General features: G+C 45.0%; 4 protein-coding genes across 4 annotated transcripts; all 4 read left to right on the forward strand.

The window, feature by feature from the left end:
• The first annotated feature begins 68 nt into the window (after positions 1-68).
• Positions 69-1,088, forward strand: LOC139460894 (sodium- and chloride-dependent creatine transporter 1-like). The gene is made up of 3 exons (XM_071242369.1): positions 69-110; positions 670-804; positions 981-1,088. Exons 1-3 carry the CDS (start codon positions 69-71, stop codon positions 1,086-1,088), a joined length of 285 nt encoding a protein of 94 aa, XP_071098470.1.
• A 3,133-nt stretch (positions 1,089-4,221) lies between these two features.
• Positions 4,222-5,217, forward strand: LOC139460398 (uncharacterized). The gene has a single exon (XM_071241894.1). The coding sequence runs from the start codon at positions 4,222-4,224 to the stop codon at positions 5,215-5,217; it is 996 nt and encodes a 331-aa protein (XP_071097995.1).
• Positions 5,218-8,979: 3,762 nt separating this feature from the next.
• LOC139460399 (uncharacterized protein F54H12.2-like) lies at positions 8,980-9,855 on the forward strand. Its single transcript, XM_071241895.1, has one exon. The coding sequence runs from the start codon at positions 8,980-8,982 to the stop codon at positions 9,853-9,855; it is 876 nt and encodes a 291-aa protein (XP_071097996.1).
• A 1,998-nt stretch (positions 9,856-11,853) lies between these two features.
• On the forward strand, positions 11,854-17,669 carry LOC139460785 (sodium-dependent dopamine transporter-like). Its single transcript, XM_071242258.1, has 7 exons — positions 11,854-11,899; positions 12,415-12,527; positions 13,219-13,347; positions 14,351-14,450; positions 14,780-14,880; positions 16,783-16,953; positions 17,580-17,669. Exons 1-7 carry the CDS (start codon positions 11,854-11,856, stop codon positions 17,667-17,669), a joined length of 750 nt encoding a protein of 249 aa, XP_071098359.1.
• Positions 17,670-18,293: the final 624 nt, after the last annotated feature.

Below are 18,293 nucleotides of genomic sequence, written 5' to 3' on the forward strand. Positions count from 1 at the left end.
ATGGTCTCGACGATGCAGGTTCCATACGGTGGCCACTGTTTGGATGTCTGGCCTTGACCTATGTAGCCATGTATTTCATGCTGCTCAGAGGAATTCGAGTGACGGGGAAGGTACTTTTAAACAATTGATCGGAAATACACCGTATTCATTTTCCATTTATTCTTAACCTTCATTGGCGTTTTTAAGGAAGTATATTTTTTCAATAAATAATTTACGTTAATTTGAATTCAGTTTATTTGTTAATTGATCACTTTCCTTGAAATGGTTTGTCAGAAAACTAATGTTTCCAGGATTATGCTAATGACACCTGATGTAGTAAAAGGCTTTTCGCATGATGAGTTAGAAAGTTGGGACATATCGAATCTAATAGTGATCAAGGGAACTACATGCAGAAATGTAGAAAGGAAAATTATGAAAGTCATTTGCCAAAACATATGGCGATTGGTCATTTCAACATGCTGGCCCATTGCTATGCAACAATCTGCCACAAAATATCAGAGACACAGAAAATCTGACAATTTCAAAAAGACACTCGACATATGTCTCTTCAAGAGAGCCTGTGACAAGATCAGTCATGGTCCAAAGGCATTTTAGCAGTATTTAATTGGAAAATGCGATATACAAATTCTTAATTGAATTTGATTAAAAAAAGCTATATTTCACTTTCAGATTGTGTACGTGACATTTATGTTACCCCTTATCCTGTGTACCGTCATACTCATCCGTGGGTCCCTGTTGCCAGGGGCACTAGACGGACTTCTGTACATGATCAAGCCGGACTTTGGAAAGCTGAAAAGCCCCACAGTAGGTTTAGAACTTTATTTTCAACAACGATGTAATAAGTTACTAGTTTCAACTTTTTTTATATATGTGAGACGTTTTCAGTGTTCTTTGTTGTTGTTAGTGTTTTGTTTATCCACAAACTTAGCAATATTACAGATATATCAGGACGTATGCATTGTGCTTCATCTTCTCCACAGATGTGGATCGAGGCCTGTGGTTACGCTCTTCATTCCATGGGGACCAGTAAGGGGATTGCGAATACAGTGTCCAGTCACAACCAGCCGAACAGCAACTGCTACAGGTGAGTATTTAAATAGACCTGTGTGATTTTTGTTATATTTGACCAGCACTCGCAAGTAGTTGTCGACATCAGTGGAGAACCGCCTCAGGATTATGGAACTGCCTCAGGATTATGGAACCAAGATGGCGGCACATCCGTTTCCGGTCACGTTACCTGCGCAGTGCATGATGGGTACCTGCGCGTGCCTCCAAGATAGCGTCACTTCCGTTTCCGGTGGCATGCGCCTCCAAGATGGCGGCGCTTCCGTTTCCGGTGGCGTGCGTATCCAAGAGGGCGGCACTTCAGTTTCCGGTGGCACACGCCTCCAAGAGGGGGTTGCCTCCGTTTCCGGGAGAAGGAGGGGGAAACCCGGAGAAGCGCCCGTAAAAGGTGAACGGGATCGACATTGAAAGAAGCGCGTCAAAAATCGTTTGTTGTTGTTGTTGTTGTTGTTGTTGTTGTTGTTGTTGTTTTAAACATAGACGGGGTGGCGGTGGTTAAGGGAGGGAGGGAGGGTGGTGGTGGTGGTGGTGGTGGTGAAGGGAGGGAGGGAGGGAGGGAGGGAGGGAGGGAGGGAGGAAAGGAGGAGGAGACGGGTTCATGGTTTGGTTTGGAGAGTTGTCAAAGCAAAGGAGGAAAGTTGTCTTTCAGGAGAGATGGGTGGCCCTGAAAAGGGCCGTTGGAAAACAAACTGGAAACAAGCTGGACAAGGGTTGTCTCCTTGATTACATTACTTTCCTTGATCTCGATACTAGATAATAATACGGACCACCCCAACAGTCGGGTATGTCAATTCTGCGTTGAATAGTTTGTTGTAATGCTGACATAGCCTCAGACTTGTTCTTAAACCAGTGTGGGCTCTGCGATAGGATCGTCTCCGATTCACCCCGTGGGTAACCCACTATTGTCCACGAATAGACTTTCATCCTCCGCTGGCATTGTTGACTGTTGGTCTGGCACGTCAGACAGTTGCATCGAGACGACATGGTTGATCTCTCCTTCAGTGCTCGACTGTGACGGTGTGCGTGGCTTCGCTCTTTTTATAGGAGAGGCACTGACACCCTGCTTCCTGATTGGTCGAAAACGCATCGTGCTGATGGGTTCTTTCCGACAGTTGGTCTGAGCCCCTGGTTTTCTAAATCGGACCGACCGTTGTGTTTCTTTTTTTCATAAGAAATTGTATGGGTCATGGGAGAGATAGGAAGAAAAAAATAACAGATAAAAGAGAAAGGTCATGCTTGAAAGGATCAGTTGCCTGGTGTCAGTCAGCCAGAACACAGGATGGCATCACATGATGATGAAGAGGTCATGACCAGCCCTTTGACCCTACGGCATCCTTTTACGATGTTCATTGCGGGACCCACGGGATCAGGAAAAAGTTCCTTTGTGAAATCATGTATGGAGCAGATGCATCACCCCGAGGTGTTGGATACATCACCCCATCGCATCGTGTGGGTGTACAGCGAATGGCAACCGCTTCATCATGAACTGGAAGAGATTGCAGACCACTTAGGGGTCGCTCTTGAGTTTGTCCACAGCATGAAACAAGCGGATCGTGCCTTGCCCGAAAAAGGGGTGGCCCCACGTTGGCTGGTCATCGATGATTTGCTGGGGGACAATACAAAAGAAGAAGAAACCGAAGTACTGCGATGGTTCACCAAGAAAAGTCATCACCGAAACACATCTGTGCTATATCTCACTCAGAACTTGTTTGCTCAATCGCCGCAACATCGCACCATCAATCTGAATGCTCACTACATGGTCCTCTTTAAAAATCCGAGAGATGCATCGCAGATCGACAGTCTGGCTCGCCAGGTGTTTCCAGGCAAAGTTCCTTTTCTGCGTGAAGCCTATGAAGACGCTACCCGAGAGCCTTACACTTACCTGTTCTTGGACTTGAAGCCCACCACGTTGCAAGACCATCGCGTACGCGCCCGCCTGTTTTCGAGATCCGAATTACCCCTCGTGTATGTGCTGATCCTATGAGATGAAGAGACTTTCATAAAAGGAGGTGAACCCTCAGACCTTCCTTCAGTTGACCTACTTCCATCATGGGGCAGAGACGGAAACAGGTTCATCCTACAAAGGGAAAGAACAAAGACAAAGAGATGGTGAATGATGTCTATGACAGTATGGTCTCCCCCTCATCGCTACAGGGACTTGTGACCTCTGTATTTCACAAATATGTGCGGCAGCAGGACACCCCACAAAGGAAGAAAAAAGACAAGAGACAGTCTATTTTTCCGACAAGGGATGCGACAACCCTTGCCGTCAAAGGAAGAAATCGTCTTTTGCAGTGGTTTGCGATTGTCGTGCGGAACCTGAGAGCAGGACACATCCCATTGAAAGCTCAACATAAGACGTGGTTGCAGAGACATAATGATACCCTGACTAAAATTGTCAATCCACGTCTGCCTATGGATGAACGTCTTGACTACCTGATGCAACGCAGTGGTAGTGGAACACTTGCAGGGGTCTTGACACGCATTCTGTTGCAATGGCAAAATTATCTTCAAGCACCACTCCTCAAACAGGGTAACACCAGACGCCACCGACCTACAACAAAAACAACGATGACTACTAAGCCAAAAGTAAAGGCTCATGAAAATGTCATGAAAGCATATCAAGCTGATGCTCTCAGACGATTGGTGCACATGCGGACCCAAAGAAAGTCCAAGAAGTCAGATCAACAGTTGCAACTCCCTCCTGCCACTGCCTGATAAAAGAGAGAAGCTGCAGATAGGTGACTCATTCAGGCTAACACCTCCATGCAAGAAAGATGTCTCAGTGCCTCAGGAAACAGAAACACGCTCTGTGTCATTTGTGTGCTGCCGCTCCAGCGATGCGCAAAGCCATTCTCAAACATGCTCCTACTGATCTCATCCGTGCCCTTTGTGAATGTGTGGTGAACTTGTATGCAGGCAATATTCCCATGACCACGACGCAACGTCAAAACTTGCAACGACACGGTAAAGTCTTGAATACGCTCATGAAAAAACAAGTACCTCTAAGCAAGAAACGTAAACTTCTTCAACATGGAGGAGGATTATTAGGAGGACTCATACCTCTTATTGGTTCTGCCCTAGCCTCTTTGTTTGGAGGAAAGTAATAAATGGTCTGACACCAGGAAGGTTGGGATCAGTGTGTGGTGTGCCACCATGAAGTACGCACGCAAGATGGTGTTGGTGTCTGAAGACACATGGCAAAGTCTACAAGCCACCAAACAACGTCATCGTCAGACACTTCATACCCCTCTCTTGGAAAAGAAACGTCTCCAAAATTTGGAAGAGATGGACGCGTTGATGCAGAGGTCACAGCAGCCTTTTCACATGCGGGAACAAGAATACAACCAACTGTTGCAACACATGCTAGAGTTGCAGCGCCAACAGCACAACAACAACCACAACCACAACAGCAACACCATCAAACCACTACAACCCAAAGTGACACCACCACTACCACCGTCATCACCATCAACAATGGACACCACAGGTAGACCTGCCCCTCCTCAACAAGTGATAGACGAAGTGGTCATGAGTGTTCCTAAAGCCATGTCCAGTAAAGCCATGAATTTGATGACAAGGATTCAAAACAATCCCGACTTGAGTTGGGCTCCAGAGGGAACCCTGACCGTGGAAGGGAAACCTGTCCCTGGCACACACATGGTGGACTTGATCAACGATTTAGTGCGTCACCGGAAAACCAAAGAGGGACCTGCAGGTTGGACCATTTTGAGTCACCATTTGGCCAACAGTCATGTCCCTCATGAAATAATTGGAAATCCTCAACGATGGCAATGGATGCAGAAGCAGCAGCAGCAGCAACACCATCCTCATGCCACACCAGAAACACCCATAACCCAGTTCTCCCTCCCCACGTTCTCCCCGCAAAGTCACAAAGAGAGAAGAAGAAGAAGAAGGAGGCGGCAGCTGGATCCACAAGCGGAAGAAGAAGAAGAAGAAGAAGAAGAAGAAGAAGAAGAAGAAGAAGATGAGATGCCACCCCCACCTCCTTCGTGGCAAGTGGATCCAACAGTGGAGGAAGAAAAAGATGTGATGTCAATCCCATGGTTGATGACTCCACCTCCATCTGATACCAAACAGGACAGAGTCATCAACAGGCGAGGTTCATGGATACCCTTTAGCACCACCTAAGAAAAAAAAAAAAATCTCTCCCCTTCTCTATAAAAAGGCCATTCATGTAGGAAGTGGCATCAGTCTGAGAGAAATGAAGCGACAGACCAAGACGCGACAGAGCATTCTTCCCTCTGCTGCTGCTGCAGGGAAACAAAACAAAGGATTTCCTACTTCCCTTTGGACGGCCTGGTTGGAAAAAACCTACTTTCATCCTGAACATCCTGCAAGTTTTGGAGGCTGGCGACCTTTGTGGAAAGCAGCACGCATCCACGCTCAAGATGCAAGAACCAGTAAAAGCAAGAAGAAAACCAAGCCATCGCAAAGTCAAATCAAGCGTTGGTTGCAAACCAAAAGTACCTACACCTTGCACAAACCAGCCAGACGCTCCTTTCCCAGAGACCACTATCGTGTGGGAGGGGTCGATGAACTGTGGCAAGCAGACTTGAGTGACATGATTGCCTTTCAAGACGACAACGAAGGATTCAAATATCTGCTGTGCGTGATCGATGTGTTTTCAAAGATGGCATGGGTGCAACCCCTGAAGGCCAAGAGCAGTTCTGCTTTGACAGAGGGTTTTCAAACCTTGCTGATGCAACAAGCCAAAGATCGACTCCCTCCTCAATTGCAAACAGACAAAGGCAGAGAATTTGTCAACCGTCCTTTCCAGGCTCTCATGACGAAACATGGCATTCATTTCTACACCAGTCAAAATCCTGAAACGAAAGCAGCCGTGGTGGAACGGTTTCAAAGGACTCTGAAAAATAAAATGTGGCGATACTTTACACAGCATGGGACCAGACACTATTTGAAAGTCTTACCCCAGTTGATCAAGTCGTACAACCGTCGTGTGCATCGGACCATTGGCCAGCGACCTGTGGACGTCCTCCCAGGAGATCCCCTGTCAGAAATTTGGGTGTTAGACTACATGGAGGAAAAACAACAACAACGGCTTCAGCGCAAAAAGAAAATAACAGCTCAAAGACTGTCGTCCCCCAAGACAAGATCCCCCTCTCTTTTACTGCCGGGCACCCGTGTACGTCTGAACAAAACCAAAGGCACCTTTGAGAAAGGTTATCTCCCCAATTGGACCACCGAACTGTTTACGGTGGACCGGTTGGTGACAGGGAGAATACCACCTGTGTATCGGATCAAAGATGATCATGGTGAAGTCCTCCAAGGAACTTTTTACCCTGAAGAATTACAACCCATCTTGAAAACAGACGATGTGTATGCCGTGGATCGCATGCTAAAAAGACGTCCAGGACCAAAACAGGGTCAAGAAGAGGTCTTGGTGAAATGGACTGGTTACCCTGCCAGTTTTAATTCGTGGATCCCTGCAGATCATTTACAGATAAAATAAGGAGCATGCTGTCTCTCAGACTCATTCAGAGGGTGGACACACGCGATGACAGAACCGCCACCACCACCACCACCGTCATCACCTCTGCAGAGAAGCCTCTCAGCATCCGTGGGTACCGATGAACCACCCCTTGCTGCTGCACCTCGTCATCAACAGCGCCGACACTCACCTTGGTGTTGTTTGGGCATGACGTTACCCCGTAGTGAAGTCGTGTTTTTTGCTCAGATCATTGTGATATATGGCGTGATCATCATGAGCATGGTACAGTTGGCCTTGGATCACGGAGAGAAACAGTTGTGGACAGCCCTGCTTTCCAGTTGTTTGGGATACATACTTGCACCACCCACCTTGGCCGCCTCACCAGGCATACCCACGACGACCCCGTCCACCAGAAGACTTCAACTTGATACCTCATCCACCCAGAGTTTTCTACCCTAACTCACGTCATCATGGCTGTCACCTTTTTTTCGAAACAAGACTTTTACATGACCCTGCCCAGTGATGCCTCCATGGACATCTATCCAAACAACACCGTCAATGCGTATGAAATAAAGTTGCCTTATCCTCTGCATCTGGACCGTCAACAGTGGGAGGTGGGCGTCAGCGAAGTTCACTTTCCGATGACATGGTACAACGTCGCCCCACCCTTTGACTGGTTTGCGCTGAACCTCAAACTGAAAAAAGACACCCTTGTGTATGAAAGCGCGGGGAGCGCTATACCACAGCCACAGTATGGTGTCGTCCATTATGAAAGCAAGAAGATTCCTATCGAGAAAGGCGTCTATTCATCTGAAGATTTGGTGAAAACCCTCAACCGTTTGATTCAGGAACATATTACGGATGTCTTGAAAGAACAGCCCTCAGACAGCGTCCAAAGTGATGGAAGACGGTTTGTCATTGATGTCAAGTATCCCGCAGATAGTCTTCGATTTGACATGCTTGAAGATGGAAAGGTGTGATTGCAAGCCCCTCAAGAAGTAGCAATCAATCATCCTCTCATGGGAAATACTCGTGGACCACTCTATTCCACGGAAGTGATCATGCCAAGTCCACTCTCGAGAATGCTCGGATTTGTTCAACTACCGCTCCTCGGTGAGGAGGACTATAAAACCTACACAGAGACGGCCGTTCCCTTGACTGCCTCGGCCCATTGGCAAGTGGGGGCTACTCCCATCCCGGTGGCTATGTGGAAATCACAGGTGACACAAAAGCACATCGTCTGTCAGGATTTGATACTGTGTACATTTACACCAACCTGGTCGAAGATCAAATTGTGGGCAATACGATGGCTCCCTTGCTGATCTACGTGCCTGTGTCAAAGAAGATGATGCAAGAGAGTGTGGTGATTAAAAGCCCTCAGCACATTCACTACCTTGGGTTGCGTCATGGTTCCTTTGACGGTATTAAACTCTATATCATGGACGACACAGGGCGACCCGTGACATTTCAAATGGGGAAAGCCATCGTGACACTTCACTTCAGACGCCGCTACTAACGCAGAAAACAACATGTTGGGACACGCAATGGCACACCAGATGAATCGAGGACAGTTTGGCCAGCGTGGGAGTGGTATCAAAGTATACAAAGGACGTTATCATCAACGTGGCAGTGGTCTTGGAGGTATCTTGAAGATGGCGTTGCCTTTCCTTAAATCTGCCGGAACATCGGTGCTCAAGATGGGTAAAAAGATCCTGCCTGGGTTGGTGAGTGATGTGGTTGGAGGCAAACGCAAATGGTCAGAGAGTTTGAAACATCGCGGCACAGCAGCCCTGATGGATGTCTTGGAGGAACGTGAGGAGCCGAGACCCCCTAAAAGCCGTAAAGTCGTCCCAACCACCACCACCACCACCACCACCCACCACCAGCGTAAAAGAAAAAGAAAAACGGTTTAAAGGTCAGTCCTCATCAGACTTTCAACCTGACCAGACGTCCTTCAAGGCAGAGAAAAGGGTGAAACATCCATCATCATGATGCGCCGAGATGCTTGCGAATGTTCAAAGGCCCAGTTGGATCTCTTTACTATACCCCCTGTGTCCACCTCTGTGCAAGAGGGTCAGTGGATTCGCTATTGTCCCTTTGCACCACCCTCTGTAGCAGGACCACTCCAGTTTAACATTTCCAATCCTGTGAACGCTTACATTGATTTGAAACAGTGCTACCTGAGAGTATGTCTACGAGTGACGAAAGATGATGGCACGGATACCGTTCTAGCGGATAACCCCGTATCGACAGTCAACAATGTGATGCATTCCCTGTTTCGCGAAGTGCGGCTGCAAGTAGGACACAATCAGTTGGAGATCACACCCTCCATGGGCACTTACCCTTACAGAGCCTACTTGGAAACCCTTCTGAGTTATGGTACAGGAGCCAAAACATCTCACCTTCTATGTCCTTGATGGTTCACCGACGATGCTGGTAAAATGGACGTCTTCAATCCTGATGCAGATGCGAACACAAGAAACACAGGTGTCAGAACGCGACGCGATCTTATCGTACCCACCAAAGAAGTGGAACTTACAGGCCGTCTACACTGTGACCTGTTTCTTCAAGACCGTTATCTGCTGGATGGTGTCCCTATGAAACTGGAATTGCTACGAAGTCCCGATGAGTTCTTCTTCATGTGTGCTGCTGATGGTGCCTACAAACTAGCGCTGACCAAAGCCGAATTCTATGTCCGTCAGCTCAACATCGATCCTGCTGTCCGAGAAACACATGTGTCCAGTCTGAATGCTGGGGTGACTGCCAAGTATCCCCTTTCACGTGTGCATGTGACTGCCCATGACATCCCGAGAGGCGGTAGGGACTTTCACAAGGATCACCTCATCGGTGGCCAATTACCAAAACGCGTGGTCCTGGGACTGGTGAACAATAGTGCCTACGTAGGAATCAAAGAGAAGAATCCGTACAACTTCAAACACAATCATGTCACCATGATGAAGCTCAAAGTCAACGGCCAGGAAGTCCATGGCACGGAAATGAAAAGCGACTTCAGCAACAACAGCGCCAATTTGAAACAAGTCTACATGAATCTGTTCCGAAATACGGGGCAGCTATGGCGACCTGAGACCTGCGAACTGACTCCCAAGGCCTTTACTCAAGGTTACACCTTGTGGGTGGTGGATCTCACCCCAGACCTTGGCGCTGATGAAAGCATCAACTACCCTCGACACACTGGCAAGCTGGCTTTGGAAATCCAGTTTGGCCAAGCTCTCGAGGACCCAGCCACCCTCATCTGCTATGAGGAATACGAAAATGTTCTGGAAATAGATCGTTTCCGGAATGCGATGATGGTATAAAAAGAGCAGCGACAGACGGTCATGCCACACTTTTTCTCCTCCTACAAGGAACCATGGATGAACCACTCGGGTTGAGCACCTTGGATTTAGAAGCCCTCGTGGCTGATGACGAACCACTTCATGCCATCTACCGGGGCACCCTGGCCAGAGATGACTTTGCCAGACTGGGATGGCAACAGGATGACCCCTTTTACCCCAAAGCCTACGTGATCAACACGGATTTAAGCGATCAACCTGGCACACACTGGGTGAGCATCTATCGTCCAGCTCCTGGATCCGTGGAAATGATGGATAGCTATGGACTGTATTCATTACCCCTGTTTAAAGAGACTTTGAATCGCATGGGTCAGATTCAACAACGATGGAATACACGCCCCTAACAACATGGATACAGCACGTTGTGTGGGGTGTACTGTCTCTACATGCTGACCTATCCCGTGCGTGGGTGGACTTTTAATCAAGTGTTAGATACGTTGGACTGGAAGGACACCAGCAAGAATGATGCCACGGTATTAGCATGGTTTCATACCAAAGTGTCTACCTCCGTTCCTGTGGATGAGATGCCTGCCTTTCGACTGAGTGCCCAGACGCGTACCCTACATCAAAAGAATCAACCTTTCTGCCCTTATTGAACTGACACTTGTTCACTGAACCTACGATCACCTGACTGTCAACATTCCTGATTGAGGAGTGTACATACGTTCACTGCGTTTTAGGAATGTACATACGTTCACTATCAAAGTGGCAAAAGTTCTTTTTTTTCAAACTGTACATACGTTCACATACGTTCACATACGTGTACATACGTTCATGTTCACAAAAGTCACAGGGACGCCCCTAATCCTGTGACTTTTGTTTTGTTGTGTTGGTTCATATGAGCGGGGGATTAAAAAAAGTTGAACCCATAGTCGTGTTGTGTGGTCTGTAGGATGAAGAAAAACAAAACAGGATCGCCATCTCACCCAAAAGACAACTATCCTCCTTTGCTTTGACGACCCTCCAACCCACACCATGAACCCGTCTCCTCCCTCCCTCCCTCCCTCCCTCCCTTCACCACCACCACCCTCCCTCCCTCCCTTCACCACCGCCACCCCGTCTATGTGTAGAACAACAACAACAACAACTACAAACGATTTTTGACGCGCTTCTTTCAATGTCGATCACGTTCACCTTTTACGGGCGCTTCTCCGGGTTTCCCCCTCCTTCTCTCGGAAACGGAGGCAACGCCCTCTTGGAGGCGTGCGCCACCGGAAACGGAAGTGCCGCCCTCTTGGATGCGCACGCCACCGGAAACGGAAGCACCGCCATCTTGGAGGCGCACGCCACCGGAAACGGAAGTGACGCTATCTTGGAGGCACGCGCAGGTACCCATCATGCACTGCGCAGGTCACGTGACCGGAAACGGATGTGCCGCCATCTTGGTTCCATGATCCTGAGGCGGTTCCATAATCCTGAGGCGGTTCTCCACTGATGTAGACAACTACTCTCGCAATATGTATATAAATATGTATATCGACGGTTTATCTGTACCAGTCTGCACCCCTACCCACACCTACCCCCCACCCCCACCCACAGACAAAGACACCCAACTCTCTCTCTCTCTCTCTCTCTCTCTCTCTCTCTCTCTCTCTCTCTCTGGGGTCCTATTCTTAACCGGAGTCGACACGTGGTTGAGTTGGGGTGAGGGGTGTGTATTGGCAAAGCGGGGTAAAACAACAAAGAAACACATTCCATTATAGTGTTAGTTTATTTATGTATTCATATATTTATATATAATATTTTTAAAATGTCTTTATTTGATATTTTAAGCTGTTGACTACATATCCAGGTGAGCTACAGTGCCGTTACTACCGTGGGAAAAGAAGCAGTATGACAAAAGAGCAGATTCATGTCACAGTATACCGACATCTTTTTACCAGAGTGGCTCTGATCGCTTGCATCGTGGACCCACTGATCACCATCTTCTGTGGACTGTCTATCTTCACGGTGTTGGGGCACATGGCTTACGTGACCGGGGTCGACATGGACGACTTCCAGTCATCAGGTTTGTTTCTGTTAATTATGTAGCATTTTGTTTTTTTGTTTTTTTGTTTATCGCCGCACTCTGTAATATTCCATCCATGTGACGTCGGTCGGTAAATAATGAAATCTGGACAAGACAATCCAGTGATTGATATTGATGAACATCGATCAGTGCAATTCGATTACGATGACATGCATGAATCATGTCAGCGAGTCTGACCACCCGATTCCGTTATTCGCCTCTTACAACAAGCATAGTCACCTTTAACGGCAAGCTGGGTTGCTGAAGACCTATTCTATCCCCGGAATGTTCACGCGTCTCTACGCATAAGGCATTACGGACACATGGAAACATTTTTTCAAATTAAGTAAAAGGTATTCTGTACGCATCACGGACTACGGTTGTTGAAGATCAATACTAACCCAGATGTTCACGAGACAGCACTTAAACCTGTTTACATTGTGTGTTGAATTTCAGTGTAGGAGGATTGTAATATGATAATACAACCAACTCATTCTCTCTCAACTCGTTTTTAGGTCTTAATCTGGCATTCTCAGTGTTACCGGAAGCAGTGACTTATCTCCCTTTGCCCCAGTTGTGGTCGGTGCTGGTCTTTGTGATGATGATGACGTTGGGCCTTGATACAACGGTAAAAAGAACTATTATAGAATATATTGTCTTGGCCCTGATCCATACGGATATACCTTGATACAGAAATATATAAATATAAGATCGTTTTCAAGAAAACAGATTACAAACAAAACAATTCAATTTACTGAGTGAGTGAGTTAAAATGTAACGTCACATCGGGAATATTTCGGCCATTTTGTGACGAGGCAAAGTTATACAGTAATAACATATAGAGTTAGATTTACTAAATCCTGTCATCGAAGGACAGTAAAAATAACTAGATTATCGAAGATGTTATTTGGAACTAGTTTGAGACCATGTAAAAGTATAAGATATCATTTAACAGCACAATACAGAAATGGGCTATAGATCGCCAGTAACCAAACTGCGCAACCATACTCTGGACGGTGGGACTTCTGCTTCCTGCACCGTGCCTTAGCATGATTTATACCATCACTCCAGCTGTTGGCGATTGCACGCAATGTTAGTCATCAATCTAAAATGCGACTTAAAACGGTGGTAAACATAAATATTCTTTGAATGACTTGGGCTTAGGAGAAATGAATCTAAAATGGAAGTAAATGATTAATGATAAATTATTTATCTGCTGGCAGGGAACAGGGAACAGGGAACAATCTATATAGCTATATATTTGTTGCGTATTTACAGTTATGAAATGGTCAATTGTCGAGGTTCTTGTTGTTTCACAGATGCCGAGTTTGGAGATACTGTCGGAGACACTTTCTGACCAGTTCCCTAAGCTGACCAGACACCGGTGGCTGCTTCTTCTTCTCGTCTTTATTCCCTCTTTCCTTCTGACTCTCCCGTACACTACACAGGTATTCCTTTTCACTAGTCCCTTATAATAAGGCTATGATCATGCGCATAATGTGTATGAGCTATTTTTAGCTCAACCCATTAAGGGAGATCACCCACATGACTTGATATCTTCAGCAGCAAACTTGTAAAGCCAATTTGATCATACTTACAGCGATGATTTCGATACTTATGAAATTTATTGCCACAATGGTTCGGATAATCTATGCATTTTTAAAGTTCTTTAAGAAGTCGGTCTTTTTCATAAACCGTGAATATTGTTTACATAACATGCGACTAGCGTAGTTGACATTTCTTTAAAAAATATGTTATATATTTATCTATCCAATGTGTTTATATTCCTATTTACCTTACTGTTGTCGCTTTGTGGCTGATAAAACGGAGCATCAAATTTGGACTCGCTCGCCCACTTATAAACCAGTCCCTGTTAAATACATATGTGTATGAATGGTGTATACTCTCATCACCACGAATCTTGAAGGGTTACCCACATTACATAGTATCTTGTGCAACAAAGTCGTACGGGAAACTTGTATAATCTTTTACCAACGTTGGTTTTCGTTGGTGCATTGTTACATAATAACCAATTACGTTTAATTAATTAAATAAAAGTGACAAAACCTCTCTACAATGCTAAGAAGACGAGTCTGTTGTACAATTCCGACATATAATAAGCTATTCTTAATCCCTATCAAATAGTGATGACACCAGGTGAGCGTATTCTGTCCAACTGGTGGCGCCCGCCGCACACGCATGCAAAGTCACTTCAAGTCTTCACACGGGAACTGCATCGGACATTTTGGTCACAGATGCGTCAGATTTCGAAACGTTCTCCAAATGTCTGAATGAAACCTTTTAAAAGCTTTACCAAGGCTTTGACTTGTAACCCCGATCAAACGTTTGTAACTGAATCTCTTATTCAGCTGAAATATATCTTGCATGTACACATGCATACCTTTATCTTCATCGTTCTCCATTGGTATCGTGTATACGTTCTCCTCGCAGGGTGGTATCTACCTCTTGACCCTCGTAGACTGGTACTCTGCTGTCCCTCCCGTGATGTTGTTTGGGGTGGTGGAGTGTCTGGTACTGGCCTGGGTGGTTGGTAAGACCTTCTTGAAACCAATCACTACTTTTTCCAGAAATGATAGATGAAACGAGTTTCGTAAAATTCATATTTCAAAACATATTTCAAAACTTCAAGAATGTCATTAAAGGAAGCAATGGTGCAATACCGATAGGCTGGCAGACCTAAAGTAACACGTGACCAAAATATGTTACAGAGGACATCAGCGGCATAACTACTGTATGTTTATTAAAACAACGTCTGCCAAAAGAAACAAAAATCTAATGACAACACCTGTCACCCGGCGCACTCGTTTAATCCATGTGCCTATTGTCTTGTCTATAACATTGTCTAGATCTTCGTTACAGGTGTGATCAGACTTGACATGTGCACAGTGGAGATGTATGGTAAAACTATTCCCAGATGGTTGACGTTCCTTATAAAGTACATCACTCCTGGCCTGCTGATGGTGAGGCGTTACAACTATTTCCTTCTTGACCGACTGTCATGACTTTCCTATAATAACCCACATTAGAGATTCCTGATTGTGAATGGTCAGTTGAAGCTATATGACGTCACGTTCCCCCATTACGATCAGTGTCTATGATGTCACAAAGTAAAACACATTACATCATCAGATTACTTGCCTGACAACAATGGCGTTCCACGTTCAAGTATCCACTCCCATCTTGGTGCTTCTTAGTGCTGACTGGTCAGTAGAAATATGACGTCGCCTGGACCCATTACGATTTTGTTACACAATTACTGTTCTTGACGTCACAAGTGAAAACATTATGCCATCAGAACAGTAGGTTGACAACAATATGGGAGTGCAAATGTAACGTCGCGACAGCTATATCTCAGCCATATCGCGACTATATGTCTTCATTGAATTGACATTGTAGAGTTAACATATGTACGCTTTTTTCTTTCTTATTCCATATAGAGATTTCAAGCCTGTTGTAAGTTCTTACATCAGAGATCTAAAGCAAACAAAAAGGACACCCAAAAAGATATTACAATTCCTAAAATTAGTGAGTGAGTGAGTATGAATTTACGCCGCTTTTAGCAATATTTCAGCAATATCACGGCGGGGGACACCAGAAATGGGCTTCACACATCGACCCCAAATCGACCCTCAAATTAAACCAACTATTGGTTTCACCTACTTAGGTTTTACGTCCAAATTTGAGAAGCCCATTCTACGATTGGCCATTCTCGTAATCCACATGACTAATTGCTGAAAGGTGAGGATCATCCCTGTATATCCCTTGTGATGACACAAGACATGCATTATATACTCGACTGTGTTGTGTTTTACAAGACAGGAGCTAAATATGTCAACGCAACCTCACTTACGGATCTTTTAACCGCTGCAAACATTCATGCAAATACATGATATTTCAAAGCAATTTGAATGAGAGTGTAAATTGCTGTCCCCTCGTAGGGTATTGTCCACTGAGAGATCATGCATATTCCACGTGTTTTCAGTTATGTTTGTACTTACCTAGTAAGCCTAGTGTATTGGTCTGTCGTTACCCTGTCTGGCGCTCTGCATTAAGGGGCTAAAACAAGGACTGGTCGGCTCGGAGACAGTATACTGTGTCTGATTGGGGTATTCATGTTAAACTGCGGCATGGTATCTCAGTTGGCTAGCACTATAAATCGGCATCAGTACGGACAAGTACAAGCAGCCACACAAACACACATACGTACATGCACGTCGTTATAAAAGTGCAATAATCTTGGACGCGACGTTAAACCCCATTTCACCTCACCTCACCTGGTGCATTTGTCCGTTTTAATCTATGGTCATTCACGCCGCTTTTAGCAATATTTCAGCAATATCACGGCGGGGGACACCAGAAATGGGCTTCACACATCGAACCCATGTCGGTCCTAAAATTAAACCAACTATTGGTTTCACCTACTTAGGTTTTCAGTCCAGATTTGAGAAGCCCATTCTACGATTGGCCATTCTCGTAATCCACGTGACTAATTGTTGAAAGGAGGTGAGGATCATCAATGTCTATCCCTTGTAATGACACAAGACATGCATTTTGTACTTTACTGTGTTGTGTTTTACAAGACAGGGGCTAAATATGTCAACGCAACATCACTTATAGATCTTTTAACCGCTGCAAACATTCATTTATTGTATCATCATGTAATAGATGTATATATATTGCTCGTCTACAAGTTAATGTAGAGAATAACTTTTGCGAGGAACTACAACCTTCACGAACGACAATCTCTGAATCATTTAGCTCGTTCGCGAAATATCCCATCTTGTTCGGCATTTATTGAAGTTTATGTGATGGGCTGTGCTTGTGAGAATAGTATAAAGGACTTATTAAAAAATCGTTTCCAGACTATACTAGTATACGCCTTCTACGTGTACCGTCCTCCAAAATATGGTGACTACTTCTATCCTGAATGGGCAACTGTGATTGGCTGGCTTATATCTGTAGCCTTAGTTCTACCGACCCCAGGTTGGATGGTCTACTCTGTTTGGAAGTCAGATGGGACATCAGTCAAGCAGGTAACATTTTCAAGTTATCGGAGAAAAAACCCATTTCATTTGCGATAAAACAACAACCCAAAGTTGGCCAAAAGAGAAAGAGGGGCAACAAACTTACTCTTTTATGTTTTCCATGACATAAAGTGCTGAAAGGATCTGTTCTATATTTCGACTATTTCGACTATATGTCCGGCTGTATACTATAAAAAAAGAATACCTCGGGTTAGATTTGGTCTTCAGCAACCCATGTTTGTAGAAAGAGGCGACTAAGGGGATCGGGTGGTCAGGCTCGCTGACTTGGTTGATTCATGTCATCGTATCCCGATTGCGTGGATCGATGCTCATGTTGTCAATCACTGGATTGTCTGGTCCAGACTTGATTATTTACAGACCGCCGTCATATAACTAGAATATTTTTGAGTGCGGCGTTAAACAACAAACTCACTGTGTTTTGTGTTTTGTATTTGGTATTTTGTGGCTGAATGCTGATTTTGCGATGTTCAATGTCTTCTAATGTTCAATGTTACACCCTCCAAAACAACGAATACCTTATATGTGAGAAAGTTCAATACTTGAACTATACTTGAAATAAAATCATGCATGCACATATTGAATTACGAACTTTTTGTTTACCAACTTTTATCCAGAGATTGGCCAGAGCATTCATTCCACAAGACATCAAAGATGATCTAGCAATGGACGACAGAGAGCAAGAAACCCTGACTCAGGCGTTATAGACAATATTAACTGTAGTAAAAGAGTGTCATGCCTCTCTCGCTCAAAGAGCAGAGTTACAAGACTCAAGGCCTTAGTAACGCTTTCAAAAAGCTGTGTATGATATAGTCGGAATCGTACAATGGACTATTCTTTCTTCTATTTGCTTTTTGGGTGGTTTTGGGAACGAAGATACGTTTTGATTTGTAGTATTTTCCTTCTCTCAACATATGGGATCCTTGTTCAGAATATGCAGATTGGTTTCTTAACACAAGGGAAGTTTCTGAGTACGAACTGCTCAAATTTGCTGAAGCTGTGATTTTGTCACGTGATGAAGCTGTGATTTTGTCCCATGATATAGCTGTGATTTTGTCACGTGATGAAGCTGTGATTTTGTCACGTGATGAAGCTGTGATTTTGTCACGTGATGAAGCTGTGATTTTGTCCCATAATATAGCTGTGATTTTGTCACGTGATGAAGCTGTGGTTTTGTCCCATAATATAGCTGTGATTTTGTCACGTGATGAAGCTGTGATTTTGTCACGTGATGAAGCTGTGATTTTGTCCCATAATATAGCTGTGATTTAGTCACGTGATGAAGCTGTGATTTTGTCCCATAATGTAGCTGTGATTTTGTCACGTGATGA

Source organism: Haliotis cracherodii, unplaced genomic scaffold (genome assembly GCF_022045235.1).
Source record: "Haliotis cracherodii isolate W230 unplaced genomic scaffold, xgHalCrac1.p SCAF_14, whole genome shotgun sequence".
Taxonomy (NCBI): Eukaryota; Metazoa; Mollusca; class Gastropoda; order Lepetellida; family Haliotidae; genus Haliotis; species Haliotis cracherodii.

Bases quoted from the DNA above. Each gene is read 5' to 3' on its own strand.
- LOC139460785 (XM_071242258.1), top strand. From the start codon at position 11,854: ATGGCTTACGTGACCGGGGTCGACATGGACGACTTCCAGTCATCAG. The intron at 13,348-14,350 runs GTATTCCTTTTC...TTCTCCTCGCAG, and splicing joins CTCTCCCGTACACTACACAG to GGTGGTATCTACCTCTTGAC. The intron at 16,954-17,579 runs GTAACATTTTCA...ACTTTTATCCAG, and splicing joins ATGGGACATCAGTCAAGCAG to AGATTGGCCAGAGCATTCAT.
- LOC139460399 (XM_071241895.1), top strand. From the start codon at position 8,980: ATGGACGTCTTCAATCCTGATGCAGATGCGAACACAAGAAACACAGGT.
- LOC139460894 (XM_071242369.1), top strand. From the start codon at position 69: ATGTATTTCATGCTGCTCAGAGGAATTCGAGTGACGGGGAAG. The intron at 111-669 runs GTACTTTTAAAC...TTTCACTTTCAG, and splicing joins GAATTCGAGTGACGGGGAAG to ATTGTGTACGTGACATTTAT. The intron at 805-980 runs GTAGGTTTAGAA...TCTTCTCCACAG, and splicing joins GAAAGCTGAAAAGCCCCACA to ATGTGGATCGAGGCCTGTGG.
- LOC139460398 (XM_071241894.1), top strand. From the start codon at position 4,222: ATGAAGTACGCACGCAAGATGGTGTTGGTGTCTGAAGACACATGGCAA.